The sequence below is a fragment of the Chroicocephalus ridibundus genome, chromosome 1 (genome assembly GCF_963924245.1).
Source record: "Chroicocephalus ridibundus chromosome 1, bChrRid1.1, whole genome shotgun sequence".
Taxonomy (NCBI): Eukaryota; Metazoa; Chordata; class Aves; order Charadriiformes; family Laridae; genus Chroicocephalus; species Chroicocephalus ridibundus.
This window is the reverse complement of record NC_086284.1, coordinates 164627553-164648954: the sequence shown is the minus strand read 5'-3', so window position 1 is coordinate 164648954 and position 21402 is coordinate 164627553. Positions and strand designations below refer to the sequence as shown.

General features: G+C 50.2%; 1 protein-coding gene across 7 annotated transcripts in view; it reads right to left on the bottom strand.

Annotated features, from left to right (window-relative positions):
- The window catches only part of CACNA1I (calcium voltage-gated channel subunit alpha1 I), a 186863-nt gene extending 166181 nt beyond the window's left edge, over positions 1-20682 (bottom strand). For 5 of the 7 annotated variants that reach the window (XR_010069438.1, XM_063322480.1, XM_063322474.1 and 2 more), the window contains exons 1-3: positions 20178-20682; positions 19978-19996; positions 6900-7200 (exon numbers count right to left, since the gene is read on the bottom strand). Coding sequence is in view for 6 of the 7 variants with exons in the window: in XM_063322480.1 (XP_063178550.1) it covers positions 6900-7179 (280 nt within the window). In the remaining variant the exon portion in view is untranslated. Of the gene's footprint in view, positions 1-6899; positions 7201-19977; positions 20082-20177 lie in introns of those variants that run through there. The other 2 variants (XM_063322476.1, XM_063322478.1) reach the window with 2 other exon arrangements.
- Positions 20683-21402: the final 720 nt, after the last annotated feature.

The following is a 21402-nucleotide window of genomic DNA, read 5'->3' as shown; positions in this document are numbered from 1 at the left end:
CATGAAGTCAGCAGGGATGCTCTAAGAAGTTTTTTAGCCTTATGTCTGATTTTGTCAGACCTTATGGACATTAAAGCTTCAGACAGTCAGAGCTCTGGTTTTGTTTGTGCCTGCTTTATTTCTAAACTGTGGTCTTTGATTCTCATTATAAAAAAAAAACCCTCCAGAGAATAAGCAAAAGGGATGGGAGACAGTGAGATATCCTGCCTCAGCATTTGCGCTTAGATACACAGGGCCAGCTTGCAAGCCAGCCAAATTTAGACCTCATCGCTTTACATCTGCCCACTTGCCTGGAATTGCGTACATCTCGCGTACACCCAACCCAGCCAATTTCTTCCAGATCGCAAGCATGCAAATCCCCTTCAAACATATCCATCCCTTGTGTGCCGCTAATGACAATGTGCGAGTTTAAATTCCATTTACACCACGTCTGACTGTGCAAATGATCCCGCTAAACTTCCCATCGCAAACTCACACATCAAGCGACCCACACTAATGACATTCCCTCATCTCTAGTTTTGCAGAGGCAGCTTCCTTCCCAACTACTCGCGCAGGTCCTGAGCGCTATCCTGCTGCTCCTGCCGCCCGGCTCTGCCTACCAGCCACAAGCAGGAAAGAGGATTTCTATCCCAGGAAAGAAGCTGGAATTTACAGAACTACTTTTTCCCCAATCCAGGGTCCGGGCAGACGGCATGCCTTTCCCTCCCCCCAGAAAACTGCAGTTTTTCATTATGGAAGCATTAAAGTGTTCAGACTGCTTTCCCCTTTGCCTCCCTCCATAGCGTCTGGGGACCCAAACAGCACAGCAACCCTAAAGGCAGCCCAGGATGCTAACCAGCAATCCCTGCAGCCCGCTATCCAGAAACTCCCTTTTTAGTAAAGAAGAAAAAATAGGCACCTCCAGAGAGTGACTTTGCCCTCTGAAGGGAGGAGTTAAGTTAAGCACGCCGAATTTCCTGCTACAGATGGCAGTCTGTCAAATATCTGTGGAAAGAGCCTGGATGGCTGGTTTTCAGACAGGTAGAGTTAGATGGGGTGAAGCCCGGCCATCTTCCCAAGAGAAGAATTAACAAGGAAATGAAGGGTCAGTTCACAAGCATCGGAAACGACTGCTTTTAAAGCTCATATTGTTAACACAAAAGGGAAGGAGAGTAGTAGAGGATAGATTGGTCCTGGGGAGATGGCCATGTTGGCCTGGTGCATGCATTGCCTTCAAATATTAATCAAGCTTATGGACAATTGGCTTATTAAGAGTCACCCTTATTTGCTAATAGCAAATGTCATTCCACTGGTAGGGAGCTTGGCAGAGTGGTGGAAAACCCAGCAGGATCTAACACAGGCTTGCCCCCTTTTGAAACTTGAAAAGCATTTGGCACTTGCCCAGGGGAACACCAACGCCACCAACACCTCGTGTCCACTGGAGAGCTCTGGATCAGCTCAGTTTCCCATGCAACAGGAGCAACTGTAAAGTTGATTGAGTACGGCGTGGACTACAGAGAGGTTAGATAACCTCTTACACACACACAAAAAATCGTCTTGCATTTGTTGGATCTTGGGTATACAGTTATATTTGTTGGCTGGAAGGAGGTCTACAGAGCTGTGTAATCAACAGAAATCAGTCCGTTCCTAAGGGCACAGCGGCAACATCTGCCTGATTACCTAGAATGATACAAAGCTATCACAAGTCCTCAAATAAGTGTCAGACTCTTCCCTTGTCTTCTGAGCTAGATTTGCAAAGAGAGACAGGAGAGATCTGTCTTTAAAACCAAGAAGCAGGAGTAATATATGCATTTTAGTGTTTTCCAGGTATGCACATAAAAGCTGCTATGCTGACCCCAAGAGTGGAAAGCCATGATCCCTAGGCACTCAAGAATGATGAATGCTGCTTAAAATTCATAAGCCACTCAATTTTTGATGTATTATTATACCTTCTGGTGACATTTCCAAGTTTTCTCTACCTACTAGAGGCAGGAACCTTTCTTTTTTTAATTTATGTATGTACATACACACATAAGTAAATGTACACATGTATAAAGAAAAGTAAACCTCATCAGAGGATTACAGGAGCTCAGGACTTAAGACAGACATCAACTATTACAAGACTCACAATAAATATGCAGCTGGTGTTTTCTTATTCATTTACTACGTCCAGTTGTTATGAAGATTGCATCCAGGGTTTAACGGTACACAAGGCAACAGCTTAAGGCAGAAACAAGTACAACATACTACGGAATCGGCACATAATACTTCACTCACACAAAACCAAATTGCCCAAACAGGTATTTGACCAGGGTGTAATATATAACACACCTACTCACCCAAAACTTATTAATGAGCAAAAGATTTGTTGGCCTCTTGGCCACGTGTGTCACCTGAAAAGCTTTGGTTTTGGCAGCACAGGGTCCCCATGCACCGTGGCATCACCTGCTCAGTGTCACCAAGAGAAGTTACCAATAACCGATCCACACACAAATCATTTTCTTTGCTCCTCCAGCATTTGACTCTCCACTCCGCTCCCATAGCGCAGTGCCAGCACGGAACACCACTATTGTCATCGACAACCATCCTATCACTCATGTACGAGCCAACTGAGTACACCTGTGGCACCAGGCAGGGAATAAACCCATAGGTTTTCCCAGTTCCCCATCAATATGCCCAAGGCCAGTCCTGTTTCCTTGTGCACCAAGCACACAGCACAAGCCAATACAATCGTCAGTACAAGTTACAGGAAAGGTACCCTCAGAAGTGTGGTAGGACTTTCAGGGACAAGTACGATGGCAAAGCCCATTCTTGTAGGATCTTTAAAGCTAATGAGCTACAAGGCAGCTCCTCGGTACACACGAGCAGTCACACTAGCTTCGAGAAGCCACCCTGCTCTATACCCTATAAAACACACCTCCCGGTACTAAATATTAAGTGAGTATATAAGCCTTTGCACAACTGGGACCCGACTCGCTGCTCCTACACCACTGAAATCAACTGGAAGTGCAACATTTAACTGCCCGAGAGTAAAACAGAAGCCCAAATGGCCAACACACTTCACAAATGAGGGAAGGGGCTGGTATATACCAAAAAAGCAAGAAAATGACGGAGTGGTGAACTGCAGAGCCTCTCTCGTTACTGCTACAGTTTCAGAATTGATTTTTTTAATGGCACCCCTCACTCTTTCTCTCCCTGTCAAGTCAATATTATAGATTTAACAGCAAAGGGAGGTCTGGGCCTCCTGGAAAGAGTTTCTCTTTTAAAGAAAGGCTCAAAGGACAAACCAAATCTATTGCGCTTGACCCCAGGGATGGATGAAGTGTGAGGTCTTTATGGAACCCCAAGAAGTCCAACAGCGATGCAGACATCCAGGCATCTCTCTCATAATCTTCTCATAATTTGCAAAGTGCATCAGGATCCATTTGTAAGGCGCCATGTGGCATGCCCTTTATTTAGTCCCAAACACTTTATAAATTCATAAGGTGGATGCTACACCGTTGTTTTGGAAACATGTTTTCACACTTTTCACCCTATTTCCCCTCTGAGCTCGAACTGAAATCCTATTTGACATGGACTTTAGGTTTTATAAAAGGGAAAAAAAATAAAAAGTCTTACAGCCTCTCGCATAACCATATCTCAAATATTGACTGCGTTAACATCGTAGCTGCAACAGCCCCATGGTCTGCACCCAGCCTTCTGCCTGTTCATCAAAACAGAAATCGACCTAAACAAAGCGTTTGGCGGGTTGCTCACGTGCTGCATCGCGCACGCCAGATTCCTTCCCAAAACACTTCCCAGGTGTGCGTTGCATTGCGTCCCCAGCTGATCACACAGCGGTTACCTGTATCTAACAGGGCTAATCAGGATTTAAAAAAAAAAAAAAAGTTATCTGCTCACCAATAAACTAAGGCAATTCTAGCATTCATTCGCACCGTATGTAAAGCCACCCCAGAAACGTGTAATCACCTAACTCCAAAGCATCGGGCTCCTTTTCACCATACAGCACAATGGCAAAAAGCACAGTAAATACTCCCTTTGGGGACAAACGCCACAGTTTCACATGGAATGTAGGCCCTATCTTAAAAAGGAGTTAGGGTCTACAATTTTTGCAATAGCAGCATTACACATTTATACACTAATATGCATCCAGAAGTGATTTTAAAGCAGGGATGTGATTCTTCCTCCTCTTACTGCACTGCAGCAAAGGAATATGGCAGTTGTTTAATAGCACATAACAAAATTGCAGGACTGCTCGTGGGAAGAAAAATAATCTTCAGGGGAGGGGGATTTAAGTAGGTAGAATGCAATTACCTAAATTGAAGTTTGGTGGTTAATGACCTTGCGCTTTCAAAAATTGCTACATCGTCCTTAACGATCAGAACTTCCATTTTAAGTCTCATTGACAGTACTTCCGTAACAACAACCGTGAAGCTTTGGCCTAGTAGAAAGTCAATTAGAAGATTAACAGACTTTTAATTAATGCCCCATCCTTTTCGCTGAATCTTCAGGAAAGGCCAGGTGTCACCCTGTGACAGTGACTCAGCCCGTCCCTGCTGGGCACAAGAGCGCTGGAGACCCAATAGCCCAACATAACGGATGAAAAGTTTCAGACAGGGAAAGAGCAGGAAAAGCAGGCAAGCATATAAATTCTTAGAAGACACAATTTGACTTTCACAGAAGCATCCCTGACAAAGGGGCTCGTTCCCAGCCAGGGATGAGATCACAATGCGCATCTGCCACCCGGCCATGGAATCGTACTATTTCTATGGCGCTATCAAAAAAAAAAAGTGCGATGCCAAGAACATATGATTGCCTGCAAGAAACCTTCAGGGTGCAGAAACAATTCCTCACTTGAAAAAAAATTATGGGAACTACTTACTGCACGATCCATTCAAAATGAGGACCACAGGGGTGGGGGGAAAAAAAATCAAAGGAGGGGATGAATCTTCTCCACTCAGTCTCTGCTTTTCAAATAGTCTCTTAACTTCACACAGCCGAGCTGAAATCACAGGTCTGAAATAACCCTTTCAAAAGTTTCCCAGCAGCCCCACCATTGTTCTTCACACCCATCATATGTAGCCAGGTGTAATGGCATCAACAGGTGATTGCACGAAGCTTTTTCCTTCCTTCTACAGCTTCTGCTATGAAAAAATCCTTTCCAGAGTCAAATACCATGCGTGTCTGAAGGTTAAAAGAAAAGTAACATTTAAACACTGAAATGGGCATATAGTGCCAAACTCCTTGAACAACACAGCTCCAACACCTTAAGACAAGCTCCTTGCTATACGCCAAACTGGAAGGACTGTTTTGACTGACATTTTAGCCAGAAATAAAAACAGGCACTTCTCTTCTTTCCCCACAACCTCCTTCCCCCATTCAAGAGCAAGTCTTCATTCCAAATCCAGGCTATTTCCCTTCTCTAATTTTCTGAGTCCAGCCTTTGCATTGAGACACGAATCTTTCATGCTTTACTCTGAGGCCACCGCATGCTGGGACAAGAATTCCCAGGACATAATAACTAGTGCAGACACACAGTGATTGAAAAGCCATGCATAATTCAATATGAAGTTTTAAAATTTTAAGGAGCAGCCAGCAGAAAGGAAAGCAGAAAATCTAAACCTCCAACAAGGTCTCAGTCATAACCTGTGCTTGAGACCGCAGCACCTTTTTAAGAGCTTCTGAACTTTAAGACATGAGCTCAGAGCTGAAACCCAAACCTTTTCCTACATTTGAAATGGAAACAAATCTGTAGATCCATCAGCCATCTAAGGTCATCTGTTACTGCTTACAGAACCTCAAGACTTCACCTCTTGTAGATGAAAAGGCTCTTAGAAACATTTTGCAAGTCTCTGCTGTGTGCCTGGACACTCAGATTTAATCTAGAAGCCAATGCATCAAAACCATAACAAGCATCCTTATAGATACTATCCACCAAAATAGGAACTAGGAAACTTCCAGGGAGAAAGAGCCATCACTTGAGATTTCTGAACAGAAAAAGGTTCAAGTAAAACTGTAGACCAACCTTGCTGATGATTCATCATCTCCTCCACTTCCTCCCCAGCTGAAGGGCCCCACAGTCCACAGAGCAGCAAGTGCCTTCCACCTGTTTTTTGTAGCGCGTCAGGCTCAAGAGCCACAGAGGCCATTGCTTCCTACCAGCCCCCGTGCTAATGAGTTGTGCAGGTGGTCACCGTTTGCACTCATGGGTTGCAGGGGCCACCTTACAAACAAGGCACTGAGAGAGAACAGTGACACACACTTGTGATCGCTGACACCCCAAACAAAGGAAGGACACGTTCACATCCCAGAGGTCTCCCCCAGGGTGTATGAGGCTCGGCATCAAACTCAGAACAGATTTTCCCATTCATTCCTGCATAGGCATCACGGCAAGGCATCGGTAGGACATGTGCCTGCTGGAAAGGCAAGGGGTCACCTAGGTGTCCTTGCAGTCAAGGTCCAGGAGCAGTGGTTCCCCCACCAAGGGCAAGACGAGCTCTCACTAAAGCCTGTACACTCAGAGGAAGGAGATACCTCTGCCATTTGTGGCAGCCTGCCAATAAGCTCCTGGGGTAGTAACCCCGCTCTGTCCCAGGCCAGAGGCGAAAAGGGAGCCGGGAAGGGGAAGAACGGGCCTTTCTAAAATACCCCTCCTCACCCCTCCCCTCTCCCCTCACCCACCCCCCTGTGTCAGCAGCTCTCTCTGAAGTCCCCTCTTTCATAATCAGCTTCTTTTGATCACGCACTAAAGCAGCCCAGGTTCTGTTTAAAGGCGAGTGAGGGACAAAGCAGTTCGTTAAATATGTAGGAAACTTCATTCCTTACCTGCCAGGTGCCCCGGGAGGGCAGGGAGAGGGGAGGGATGAGGCAGGAGGGAGCGAGGGCCAGGGAGGGCGAAGGGGCAGCTCGGAAAGGATATGGGTTGCACACCATTTTGATGCACCAGCTCCGCGGGCTGGTGGTCTGCTTCAAGCAGAAGAAGACAACCGGGGCCAGGTCGGGGTAAGGGACATCAGGATCCGGTGGGGAGGTGACTTCCTCATCCTCACCCAGCTCCGGGGAGGACGGCGGCTGCTCCGGTGGCATTTGCTGCTCCGAGACCCCCAGATCCATGGGCTCCAGCGGGCAGACGGTGGAGGCGTGAGGGGGCTGCGGGCCCGCGGGCCAGGTGGAGGGAGGCTGGGGGAGGTACTCTGCCATGCCAGCTGCAAGCAAGAACCCCTGGAGAGGAGAGGAGAAAGAGAAATGAAACCCACGTGAGGAATCAGCAGCAGGAGCACAGCACGCCCATGCTCTCCCGGGGAGTCTGGAGCAGGGGAGAGCCGCAGCACTGATGGCACTAACACTGATAAACTGCAGTCGCACTTTGTGCTGGAGCAATTTTAAGCAAAACTCTCCGTTTTAGCCCCAGCGGTGCAGCATGGCTGTTTCTCTATGCCAGCAGTGGGAGAGGGACAGCTTCGGCCAGTATTTCTCTTTTCTGCCAGTCCCTTTCTCCACCAAGACTCTTCTGGATAATCCTCTCCATCACCAACTATTTAAATCATCCCTGTAGCCCCTGAGACCCCCCCGGCGCGCTGCTGCAGCATCTCAGGTGATGGTGCCAAGCCTTCTGAAGACAGCCTGAGCACCCTAACGGAGCGCTGCGCTTTGGAGCGGTGCGGACCCATCCTGACACGACACAGCCACCCTGCCCTCGCAGCCCCTCAGGCAGTCGTGCCGACCCCAGGCTCAGCTCTGCTGCCCCAGGCATCCCCTCTCCCACCCAGGGACACGCTGGGCTGGCCTCCTGCCACCCCGCTCGTTGGGCAGGCTCCTTCAGACCGACGCTGGCAAATGCATGTCAAACCCATACAGAACAGTCGCTCATTCAAACGGGGAGCTGTAACGCAAACTAGAAGTGGGATTAAATGTTAAGCACCCTTTACTGGAGCTTGTGGAGCTCTCCTTTGCCGTGGGGAGTGGAAGTACCATGAAGACAGGTTGCAAAAGTTATTCCGCTAAGCAGAATGGTCAGAGAGTGTAGGTGGGTGCAGGAAGAACAGAAGAACAGATCTCACGCTCGGCACCCAAGTACTGCAGAGCAACGTGTTTTTGCTAAAGAGCATCACTTTGCTGGCTGGGTGCAGGTAACGGTGTCCTTGTTCTGAGAAAATGCAAAGCCAAATAGCATCCATTAAATATCAGAGTGATCCTCTTAGGAAAAAGAGCTTGCCCAAGGACTGCCTGATGGTAGCCTGGTGGGAGCTTTCCTCCCTTCACCTTGTTGGCATGCTCAAGTGTCTGGAGTGCCGGTGCTACCAGTACAGGTTTAAAAGCCACACAAGAGCCCTCAGACACACCACAACACAGAAGGGGCCGATCAGCAGCAGGAAAGGATGTGTCTGTCACCAACATCCACGGCATAGACCATGTCTCCTCACATCCTGGCCTTAGGTTATCCTCCCAATCCCCTTCACTTCAGGATCACACAGCCCACGCACATCGCTGCTGATGCTGCTCTGCCTTGGCATGCTGCATCCTTGATGTTTCAGCCCAAGACCCCTTTGATGCCCACACTGCTGGATCCATCATCCCCAGTGCTCTCCGCAGCACTCATCTGCCAGGTCTGGCCAACCTTTCCACCTTGAGCTGCTGTCCCCCGTTATCGCCGATTAAGAGCCTGCAAGCTCTGCCTATCCACCCTGTTCTTTCAGCCCCCTGCTTCCAACTGGCACTTTGATCCAAAGCGTTGCTTGTTCTTGGAGGCTTGGTATTTGTCAGAACAAAGAGCAGCAAGCTCAGAGGTTTAGAAAGCAGACATAGCGTCCCTCAGGGGAATAGCACGGAGACTCTTTGAATTCATTACCCCAAAGGCCTGCAGGTATTGGAAAGAAACAGGTACTGTGTCTCCTGACTGGCTTTGGGATGCTGTTCATAATTTGTTAACCCCTGTGACAAAAATGTCAGCACATCCTTCCCACCATCCAGCACCTCTGTTTTCACTTTCACCAGGTTTTTCACTCTGAGCACTCATGCGACTCCTTATACCACCTTTTCCATTCCCTATTCCCACCAGCTCCCCGTCGCCTGCTCTGATCTGGCTCCCTTGCAGGCCATTAACATGCAGTGGCTGAGCCCAGCTTCTTTCCCATTAAGAACACGGAGGAAAAAGGTTAGCAGGGAGAGCCAGGAGGAATGACTTATTACAGTGCTCAGAGCATCCACGCCGACGAGGGCATGACAATTCCAAACTGCAACGTAGAAAGCTTCATAATTAACAATGCAACAGAGCAAAGGAATGTGAGAAACAAACTCATCAGCATTTCCCTGCTTTCCCTCCAAGCAAACGTGCAGGGCCTCTTCTCCATCCCACCACTGCCAGATGCACCTGGGACTCTGGGATGCAGCCCTGCCCATGTCAAACACACGTGCACAAATCAGGCAGTGGCTGCATCACGGGCTGTTTATCACTCCAATTTGTGCAGCCCACAGTGACTCATTAAAGATCATATGGACACAGAGCCAGGTGAACTCCTTTGGGAGTCCTGAGGCTAAATACAGCCCTTGAATGACAGCTGCCCCACTGGAGATGTGACTAATACCCCTTTCCTTCTTGAGATTAAATCCCATTCTGCCACCAAAACCGTCCCCGAGGCTGTGATCATGGTGTATTTCCTACATCAAGCAGGATTAATATATCACGTTGAAAGACGGAGAGGAAAAACCCAAGCAGTGGGGCACTTTGGAGCTCTCTATGCAGAGCCAGTCCTACTGTCTCAACTTCAAAGGCGAAGGGAGTAGTTTTCCTGCTGGAGACAGATCCAAGGTCCTTACCACTACTGGCTCAGATGGGGAGGTTGGAATCAGATATTTCCACTATTTTGGCCAGGATGCAACTTATGGAATGCTGATATTTTCTCTGAGATTGCAATTATTGGCCTTCCCACGCTGCAGTATTGCTGTGTAACTTGGTTGGAGTGAGCTTGCTATAATATTTCAACCCAGGAGAGATCCTATTTAAATCAAAATGACGAAGTGGAATGAGTTTGGCACACGCACACGTATGCACGCATGGAAAACCGTGCATCAAAAGAGAGGGTTCATACCCAGCTAAAATACCAATAAGACCAGACAGGATTAACAGGCCTCAGAACTTGCCTTCGGGATGCCTCTAACCTCCCTCCTCTTTGTGCAAGCGCTGCTTACTGTGACCAGGGCAATACAAGAGGACAATTAGATGGTCACAGGGTGGCCAGATGCACGTTTTTCCCACTCAGCCTTTTGCTCAGGCAAGTCTCTTCACAACTGGTGGTGGCAGGTCAGACCCATCAATAAAAATCAAATCCTCCCCACCCCTGACTTTCCTTTTTGGGCCAAACGTCCCCCAAATGCATGAAAACATCTCCCTGCACAAGTCGCATACCGCTGGAGGAGCGATGCTACACCTGCGGCACTTCCCTCCCAGGGGAAGGGGAGATATTTGTGGGCTGGCAGCTGATCCTGCTCCTCGCCCTGCACAGCCTGCACCAAAGCCTTCCCTGGAGCCAGCTCTCAAGCCTGCATGTCTCTTTCATTCACCATCCATCCCCGAGGGCCATTTAAAAGCACCGCCATCCCAAGCCGAGCCCCTGCCGGTCCTGCATCTGGCACACACACCTACCCCGGACACGTGTGCTGGCAGGGAGTTCACTGACTTGGCAGGCAGGGGACAAGCTGCCGGCCTCTGGCTCAGCCTTTCCCCACTTAGGAGAAAGCACCTGGTCCTGCCGGACGGCGGGTCTCATCACTCCGCTGGGGAAGGAGAGGGAAGGATGTTCTGAAATGGCAGTGGACGTAATGAGCAGGGGAGATTGCTCGGGAGAAAAAAGAGGAGATGTCACGATACAGAGGAAGCACTTCAGACTGGGGCCGTCTGTCCTCAAAGGCCAACGTCACTGACCAGCTCAGAGGGGTCTCTGCTGAGACACGTTGCCCTCCAGGGCTGCGACTGGCACCCTGGGGCTGTTAATGCCACAACCTGCCAGGCACGCCACAGCTGACCAAAGTGCCATGAGCGAGCCAGCCCAAGGTGTCCCGTAGGCATCACTCCTCATCTGAAGCAGCCTCCTGGCTCCTCGCCACCCCTTTTCCCACCCCAGAGAGGGGCCCTCAGGGACTGTGGGTGAGGGAGGGCTGATGGGACCTGTGCAATGCTCATGCAGACCTTTCCTGAAAACCTCTAGGGTGCAGACAAGATAGGAGAGACTATTACTTCTTGCCGGTGAAAGAGCCTTTTACAGCCAGACAAGAGAGGGAAATACCAGAGAGAGGTCCCCAGAGCACCACCCCAGTGCTGGAGGAAATCCACCCAGAGCCCAGTGGGACGTCTTCCCTCCCGCAGAAGCGTTCGAGGAGTTCACCTTCCCCACCACCATCCTTTATGCCATGTTCCTCACCAGCGCACGCTGCCCCCGGGCCATCCCTTGCTCCCTGCACACTGCTCGCACGGGCAATGCCAGGGGCCCGCAGCCAAGATGAAAGCACAGAGTATATCACCTTTAAGAGCAGCCTTACGTGTACACAGCATCTCTCATCCTGAGGGGACGCAAGTCCTTTACAGATCATCCATCGCGATCCTCCACCTGTTACTCAGAAGCGTGGCAGCCACTCCATCCCGCCAACACCCCTGCGACACCCTCGCAGAAGAGGGACAAAAATGACAACCTCCAGCTGGCATCACAGGGCAGGGTGACACGGCCCTGTCAACCGGAGCAGCACCTGCGGCACACGTATTTAGGTATCACCTCCAGAGGTCCATCAGAAAGTTGACAAGCATCTTGGGGCACGGCTCTCCCGGCCGGCTTCACACAAACTCGGACTTATTTAAGGATGTCTCTGGCTGCGTGGCATATTTATGGATGCGTGCGGGTGACCCCATTCGGTAGCTGCCTGTGCGCGTGTGCCTCCCGGGGTGGCCTGTTGCACACGGTTGTGAGCCCGCGTTTGTTTGTTGCTATAAACGGCAAGCGCCGGTTGTGTGTTATCTTTGATGCACGCGTCTGGCTGTGGGGATGTGTTAGTCATGCAGGTTTCACATTTTGAGCGTTTGCAGTGCTACAATATAATTAGCGGTACGCGGCTCCCTCTGTGTTTATGTTCATCTGGCATCGGCATGTTTCTCTGCCTGTTCATGTGAGGCAGCGCCTGTTCTCCTCTGCCTGTGTGTGCGTGGAGGTGTACGGGTATCGGGTAAGGAACAGGGTCACTTTTATTAGCAACTAATTTGAAAGCGGAGCTTTTACATCTCCATCATCTCAGCGCCTCCTAATGCAAGGGGACGTGGCAGAACCCCACAGAGAGCATTTCAAACGCTGCCCAAATCCATCTCTCGCAGGTGCCGGTGTGGCCACCGACCCCTGAAACATGCCATCGGTGGCCTGCACCAGGGCCAGGGTCTCCCGGCCGCCCCACCTGGTCAAATGCCCACGAACCATTGCCTTTCATCCACACACTGGATGATTGCTCTGCCTTATCTCTGCACACATTATTAACCTCTGCCAGACTTGCTCAGGAGCTTGACAGCCTCCCCCTTTCCACCCTGGCGATTTTGGACCCCTCCTCCTGCTCAGGACAGGAAGCAGAAGAAATTCCCCCATCCTGCCAAGCAGGGGAAGGAGCAGTGTGGTCAGCACAGGACGAAATAAAGATAAGCAAACTATCTGTCCTGAAGCCTCGGCAATACCCTGCCTTCAACCTGTACCGCAGGTGGCACCTCGCAGCTGTAGGAAGAGCAAGCCCAGATCTCCTGGACTCTCCCACCCTTATCATCACAGCTGATGTCTACCACATTGCTGCCCCCTCACATGGCTGGGACAGCCCCGTCCTGGCCGTGCCTCCGGTCCCCATCCCTGGCACAGCAAAGTAGGGATCTGCTTATGCTGCTAAAAAGCCTTTGGCCAGGCCTGAAGGAGATGATGTAAAGACCAGTAAAAAAGTTGCTGGAGAGATGGGGAAAAGGTAAAGGATGAGAGAAGAAAAGGCACAGGAGCAACATGATCACTGGGTTGAGGAGATACGGAGGTGAAGGAATTTTCCCCATGGAAAATCATCACCTGGCCTTGACTATGTGGGTTGTTTGGGACCCAGAGGTTGGGGCTACTGAAGACCTCACCCTTACCCCATTGCTCCCCAGAGAATACTCACGCCTACTTTCAACAAAACATTTTAAATTTTGGTGTTGCAAATAAACAGGCACCCAAAAATCTCCTTTGGGGGTTGACTCCGCATTCTAACAGACCCGTCTATGGGGAGGTTCTGCCCCAGAGCCAGGGTTTCCCCTTTCCAACTTGCTCCCCTCGTTCCCTGCGACCCCCTTTGGTCTGCACGACTTGCAGGGATGCCTCCTCCTCGGGCACCTTTCAGTGCATGGATTCCTGTCATGTCCTCTCGCTTAAAACCACCGCTTAGCCAAGCTACACATCTTTAGCGCTTAATCCTTGCTCATAAATTAATCTCCCTAGCCCCGTGGTCATTCCGTGCAGCTCCGCGCTGAAACCCGCCTCTCGCCTACCAATGTTCTGCCGATAATGATGTGCCAAGCGCCACTTTCCCGCAGGGCTGGCGCCTGGGCCGGCCGCAGAGGCGGGCTGCCATCCTGATGTCTCTGTTGCTGGCCCCGTCACGCTGCAAGCCCATGTCTGATATGCCATCTACCGTCACACCTCGGTCTCCTGGCGTGTGCCGGCCCCTCCCCGCCCCTCACCAGGTCCTCAGACCGCGTATTTCACATTACATTGCCCCCAGACGCATTAGCTTGCATTTTTCCTAAGATGAATCTCATTATGTTATTTTCTGCCCATCTTTCTGACCTCACTAGCTTCCGTTCTGTTATTTTTCTACGTCCCCACCAGCAGGCAAAAAAACAGTTTTATCATCATCCGGGAAAGTCATTAACATGCTGTTTACTCTCTCCTCCAGATCAGCAATGATGATGTCAACTAAGATGGGTCTGATGAGGATGATGAAGATAGTGGTCCCACAGGCTCCCAGCAACAACGGCTTTGGGGCTGCTCTCGCACTCTCAGCCCTTGAGCCAGAATACGAAGCGCTTGCAGGAGAGGCAAAAACATGCAAATACCTTGATTTTTGCCTCCTGGAGAAGCCCACACTGGGGGAACGGAGCTGCAGCTCCTGCCCACCATGAGGGCTGTCAGCCTTGCACCTGCACTGAGAGTGGATGGAAAAGAGCAGCCCAGGGCTGTGGCCAGGCTGGTCGCCCCGACCCAGGCTAAGCCGGCAGCGAGGAGCTCTGCTCTTTCACGCCATCCTTCCTGGACCAGCCTCTCTGCCCCTTTTGTCCTGGTCTCAGTGCCCAGCCCAACCCAGTGTCCCTTCAGGACCTGTTGCAGCGAGCAGGTGTAGGAAAACAGCAGCATACAAGGAGCGGGGAGACCCCAGGAGACCCCCTGCTCCCCGTCACAGCACAGCACTGGATGCCACCTCCCATCCCTGCACAAGCATCCCCCGCCCCACCTCCAGACTCTGTCCCGACCCCCACCAGCGCTCACGCCTAGAGAGGAGATTCCCCGGGTTGGAAAGGGAGGTGGGGAGAAGTGAGAGAGGAAGGACCACACCTAAAGGCAACGCGATGCTAAGGCATTTGGGGAGCAACAAGAGTTATATGTTATGCTTCTCCCCTCCCTAAAAATTACTGCTGCCCCCCTCACACCCCGCAGTGCCCTGCCTCCAAAGGAGATAATCTGCATAAACCCAGATGCACATTTGGAACAAACTAACTGGCAAAAACAAAACCAGGAAGGGAGCTGAAGCTATGTGGAGTGCGATGATGCCCCAGGCTCTGCCTCTAGAAAGGCGAGGGGATATGGGAGAGAAACGTAGCTATGAAGATGGGAATGATCTAGAAGCAGAGAGGAGACTACGCTGGTAGCTCTTCTGCAAAGGCCTACGGGCTGTTCAATCTCAGGTCAGTAGATAGACCAGGACCTTGGGATGGCTCCCTGCGTCCCACATGATTTGACTACTGACACTGATACTCGTTTATATAAGCCCGAAAAGTCCCCTTCTCTCCCTGCTGTCACTAGGAAAAAAAAAAAAGAAAAACAAACACACACACAAACAAACAAAAAAAACCCAACCGAAAACCAAATCAAAGCTTGCATGGTTGCTTGAATAGAAATCACTGAAAAGCAGCAAAGACACCAATGAAAATGTATCTGACCACAGACCTGAAATGGACCCCTGTAGTCCAAGCCCAATCCCTCCCCACAGCAGACAGCCTCGCAAGAAACTCAGCCCAGAAGAGTCCCTAAACAGTTATCATACCCCCATCTCCCACCACCCCCACTGGCAAACTTAGAGTAACTCTAAAGGCAAAATCAGAAAAAAAAAAAGCCCAAGGAAGACGAGCAATTGAGGGCATCCCCACTGCCGAAAGTCCCTGCTCTGGGAGGAGACGCGAGACGATGCCGAGCACGCTGCACACACACACACGCACTGCAGCAGCAGAAACGGGATCCCATCCATCCCTGCCAGTCTGACCTGTAGGAAAATCCATTCCTAACCTCCGTCCTGGAAAGCAACTTAATCGAGCCTGTCGGCAAGACACACTAACCCAACACCTGAGAAATGTTTCATACCTCTAACCCCACCTGTGCTCTCTAGGCAGCGCTGTCTTCTAGCCACGGCCAAACTCTGACACTTCAGAGAAAGGAAAAACAAGCCTTTCCCCCCTTAATGATCACACCGCACAAATACTTCCAGCATCATCCACAATCACAGCCGCAAAATCCCCGACACGCGCCACTTCACCAGCTCCCGAGAGTGCAGGTCAGCAGCTCCTCTCCATCCCGTTCAACCACGCAGCCATAACCCCGGGCTCCAGTGGTTTCGCATGGAAATGCCCCTCCTGGCCCTCCCCAGGACGCTCCCGTCAAGCTTTAGATGGAGGCACGATGGAGCAGGATGTGGTGGCTGCCCTGCAGGCGATGGTTATGTCAGAAGCAGAGAGAAGCTGCCTTTTACCTTTTTTTTTTTTTTCTTTAATACACACTCACGTTTGATAAGAGGGGACCAACCTTTCCTTTCGGAGACACCCCTCTGGTCCTGCCCCGGTCACCCGGCGATGGGGCTGCTGTACTGCGCTCTGCGGGTGCTAGGAAACACAAGCTACTGCAGAAAACACCAACAAGCAGCATTTCACACCAAGAGCCCGCAGCATGTCCACTCGCCCACGGGCTGCAAGGACTGGTATCAACCTCCAAAGCCCCCTGACGGCCGAGACCGGCTTAGCCAAGAGACCCCCTTCCTGCTGTGCCACCACAGTGGCGCACACCTCCGGCCCAAGGCAAGCGACAAGGCATTTTCTGAGATCTCCTCATTGCAATTAGTCCCTGATACACTGGGCTGATTGCTCTTCAGGGCACACCGCAGTGCTTCAAGCACGGTGGCCTGACGAGTACTGGGAAAGCAAGGAGTTTATTACCAAGTTAGTGGGTTGATTTATGCAGGCAGAGTTATGATTAGAGGGCTTAAATAAATTTTGTATCAGTATAAGACATTTTTCAAGCGACGACGTGATTTCTAAGAGCTTCAAGGTATGCATTTCAGACACAGCTGAATAAACTAAATAAGCTGACTATATTAGGTCATTATAAACAACTACGCACCTCTGCATAACTGGGAAGAAACCTTTACTTTCCAATAACAGGCTGGGGTTTTGTAGATCTCGAACACTCTTAAAATCAGCCCTACGTTATCCCATCTTACAGATTTTAAAAAATACAGCTAAGAAATGGTGCTACCTGAGCTTGCAGAGCCACCTGTGCCACTCGATTTCTGAGCCCACCCATGGACCCAGCAGTTTTAGCGAGGCTCTGTGCAAGCGCACCCGTTCACCTGCTTGCTTGAATTTGCAGGATTAGGACTTGGATTTAATAAAAGATGAAATTTATTTTAAATCAGTGGCCAGCTCTTTTAAAGCCTCCTAACACCGCGTGTGCATTTCATGAGTTTCCAGCTGTAGATACTTGTTCTCGTTGAGAAAAAATGAATAAAAATTGGTTTCAACATTTTTTTTTCCCTCAGGAAAAAAAAAAGCTGACCAAGCGTATGGCTTCTTTGCAGCAGAGCCCCGAATGGCAGGCTTTTCCCAAAACCAAAAGTGGCTGGGGCTCAGCCTTAAGCCGCCCTGGTCTGGGATATCCTTCTGGTGTACCTCACTGGGGCTGGGACAGGCCAGGGCTGTAACACTGAGTAGGGCTGGGGGCTGCAACCACGTCGCGTGGACACATGGATTCTCCGAAACCAGATCAGGCAGCAGTAACGCAGCCAGGTGTGAAGTGGCTGGTGGAAGGAAAGAAGGATGGGAAGGAAGGAAGGAAGGAAGGAAGGAAGGAAGGAAGGAAGGAAGGAAGGAAGGAAGGAAGGAAGGAAGGAAGGAAGGAAGGAAGGAAGGAAGGAAGGAAGGAAGGAAGGAAGGAAGGAAGGAAGGAAGGAAGGAAGGAAGGGAGCCCAGGACCAGAGGAGAAGCCAGAGCTGCAGCCCGGGGCAGAGGTGCATTACCAGCACTTCAAGGATGCCTAGGGCTGGACCAGCAGGGCAGGCGCTTCTCTTGGTGGGGACGAGGGTGGGGACGCAGCATCACAGGTGCACTCTGATAGACCCCAAGCAGCCCGACTGGTCTTCTTGTATCCCAACCGAGGCCACCGCGCCTACCCAGAAACACCCCCAGCAAGCAGCGAGCTCCTCCTGAATCAGCATCCCCCTCCTCTGACGCTTCCCCTCGCTCCCTCGATGGCTGGGCCTACGCTGGCCCTGCTCCAGCGAGGTCCACTGCCTGAAAACGCTCCTGAGGCAGCAACAAGGGCAGATTTTGTGTGAGAAAACATGAGACGGGTTGGCATAAGCCCGCCCCTTATGATAGGCACTGTCAGATTGATCCAGGCTTCACAAGGCAAACCCCTTAGATGTGGCAGATCAAAGCTCCTTCCTTGTCCCCCTGATTCTCCTCTGACATAATCACCACCAGATCTCCTGGCAAGGCACGTGCGCATCTGCTGGTGCATCGAGGTGGCCAGTGCTCAGACACATGCTTTCCAGTAAGATCTGAAGGAAAATTGCTTTTCCCCACCTTCCTGCTACAGCCAGGGCCAAGGCTTTCCCAGACAGGTGCTGCACCCTCTCCCAGGCAGCCCAGTGCAAACACCCTGCCAGCGGGCAGGGAAACCAGCACGATGCCCGGATTCGATCCCTGCCTGCCTCCCGGCTCCCCTGGGGAGAGGATCGTGGCACTAGACCGTCACCAACAGGCGTGCACTGCTGCCGTTCTGAGGAAGCTCGCATTGGATGCCAATGCCACGAAACTATTATGTTATTTAATGGAGAGAGAGAGAGAGAAACGCTCTCAGTCCGGCAGCACAAGCCTTTGCAGGCAGCGGGCAGCTGCCTCCTGCCCAAGGCTGTGCTCCTGCCCAGACCCGAGGGATGGGGCAGTGCTGGCTGGGGGAGAGATGCTCCCAAGGTGTCCTTAAAATATAAAGAGGAAAGGCGTTAGAAACAGGGCTCTTGAATTCCCTTCCCGGTGTTTTGAATTAAAAGTTTCTTTGCAGGTAGGGTGTTGAGGAGATAATGAGCTTGCGGATTTCCTTCCACCGATACAGAAGTTTACGTGTTGGAGTGAAAACATCGAGGGGTGAGGAGGGTGGAGGGTCAGCAGACCCCTTCTTTCTTCCGAGATAATAAATCCTCGGTCACCAGCCCAAATTTAAGACCAAGAGCTCTGCAATAGCACACAGAAACAACTGACAATTAAGATAACAGTCTTCTAAGCGACGGAGATACAGAACCACTAGCAACCCCCAGATCAATGAGAAAAACGCTTCCTATTAGCAGAGAGAAAATGCAGAGCAAGTTCTGCTTTTTGATGTTTACCATTTTCCTTTGTAATAATTTGCAGGGAAATTATGCATGTTGTTTTTTTCTTTCTGTTTTTTTTTTTTTTCCTCTTTTTAAAGCCCCTGGTACTTTTCGCACAGCTGCTGTTACCAAGAAGCAAAAGGTATCCATCGAGAGTGTTACGAAAACCAGTACTGGCAGAAAATATGCCAGATAATTGCCAGTCAGCGATGTCTAACATTATTTCTGGTTCTCTTCTTTTTTAATTCTTCTATTTCTCTCCCCCTGACTCCAGCCAACAGCTTCCAGTGATGTACAGAAGATGATGCATTTGCTATATTAAAGTACATCCTATTCCCTGTCCCTTTTCAGACACTTCGGATGTTGCACACGCAATTGAAATGCAATAATAATCATAAACAAAACAAGACAATTTATGAAACCTAAATCCAAGACCCAACTCTTGCTTTGCAAAGAAAAAAAAATACCCCAAACCCAAGAAGCCCCTAAACAGCGAGATGGTTTAAAGAAAAGTTATATATATACAAGTCTCAGGCAGTTACCTCTCCAGGGAGGAGATTTTGTAACCCTTCCTCTTTCCCACCATCCTTCCCCATCATAACAGTAACAAACTAACCAGGGCTAAATTTGAAAATCCTGGGATTATTCACACTCCTCGACTCATTTACAGTCGTGTATAAAGAGCTGCTGGATATGTGTGAGAAACACATTTCTCTGCTGCAGTCACTCATGGATGTGAACTGCTGGACACACAGTCGCTCCCTTTCCACCACCACCCCTGGCCAAAACACACACCAAAATCAATTCTTGCTACTTGTTGGGTAAACAGAGGCAGTCTCACATACATGGGCACCGCACATGGACATACACACACAGCTGGACATGCACAGAGAAACAACTTTCCTCTCTGGAAAGACAGAATTATTAACACTACAGACATGTCTACCCTCAGCCTTTACTTCTGCCGGAGAGGAAACAGGTACGAAACAAAACAGGAATGATGCAGGTACGCGGGTGGGTGCAAGTTTTCTATTCAAAGGACAGCAAAAACAAGCGAAACGAGACAGACATAAGGTTAGCCAGGTGTGCATGCGTCTCACCTACCTTTGCATGGAAAAGAAATCTCCAAGGGAGAAGTGTCCAAGTCAGAGAAGCAAAATAAAATAATAATGAAGACGCTTTGAAAAAATTCCCCCACCAAGAGAAAAAAAAAAAAAAAAAAAAGAAGAAGAAAAAAAAAGAGCCCCCCCCCCCCACACCTCCCCCCCTTGCACACAGGCACACTCACACACAGACACACACACCTCAGCGCCCGGGGTGGGGGGAAAAATAGGAGAAAAAAAGATGAGGATCAGCTGAGTGACGGGGAGCAAAGAACCTGCAGGCGAGAAGCGGGGAGTTGTGTTAGATCCGTGGCTGCAAGGACTGAGCGTGTGCAGGAAGGAGATGGTTTAAAAGGAGAATACATGGTAAGAAATTGTGGCTGCTCAGGCTGGAGGCTCAAGCTCTGGAGTCCGAGCAAAAGAAAAGAAGCAAAAAAAAAAAAAAAAAGAAAAGGACCTCTTCCTTCGCGGGAGGGTTTCGGGGGCTTTGTTCGTGTGTGTGTGTTTTTCCAGGCGGGTGGTGTTAAGAAGTGACAGAAGCTTCCTTCCAAAAAGACCAGAGGGTCAAAATAATCATGGGGTGCTGGGAGGTGATGGAGGTGTGGGTGGGGGCAAGTTTAGCTATTCCATGGGGGGAAAAGCGAGGAGAAAGGGCTGGTGTGTGGTTTCTGTCTGTCTCTCTCTCTCTATCTGTGTCTTATGGTATGTTCACCACCGGCTTATGGAGCGAACGGCACAGCGAGAGAGAGAGAATAACTGTACAGGCAGAGAGAGAAACGCCGTCCTTACAGTGACACCAAATGTCTTTAGGGGAAACCTACAATTAGAGGCACATAAGGCAGGAGTTTTAGCAACACCAGAGGAAAGGAAGAAATCTCCTTGCACACCGTTGCATGCTCACACCCACGGCGGGCTCTCAGGACTATTTTCCCCTCCCTTTTCTGATGGACACAGGCTTCGGCATGCCTGCCTTGCCCTGAACTTGTGAGCCTGTGTCCCTCCACAGGTCACAGACCAAGCAGGTTAGAGAATTATCCTTTGGGAAGAGAAAAAAACAACCCAACAAGACCCCCTAGAAGTCCCTCTCTCAAAACCAGTCCCCCCCTCAAAACCAGTCTCTCCTCTCTCCCCATCCTACTCCCAGATCTGCTACAGGAACTCAGGGTGGGGTAAGAGCTCAGTGCAAATTAGTCTCCTACTGCGTTTCATGAAGCAGAGGGAAATGAAAGGGATGGATAACACACAGGGATCCCACCATCTGGGTGCTAGAAGAGAGTATGGCCACCCCGAGCTCTCCCTGATGGAGAGCCCAGCCATCTCCCCCGCTGGTCCCATCCCATGGCCAAGCAGCCTGGCCCCACACCAGCACAGGCCCCTCATTCTTGGAGCATCAACTTTCAATTTTCCTGCTGAGGATCCCCAAGCC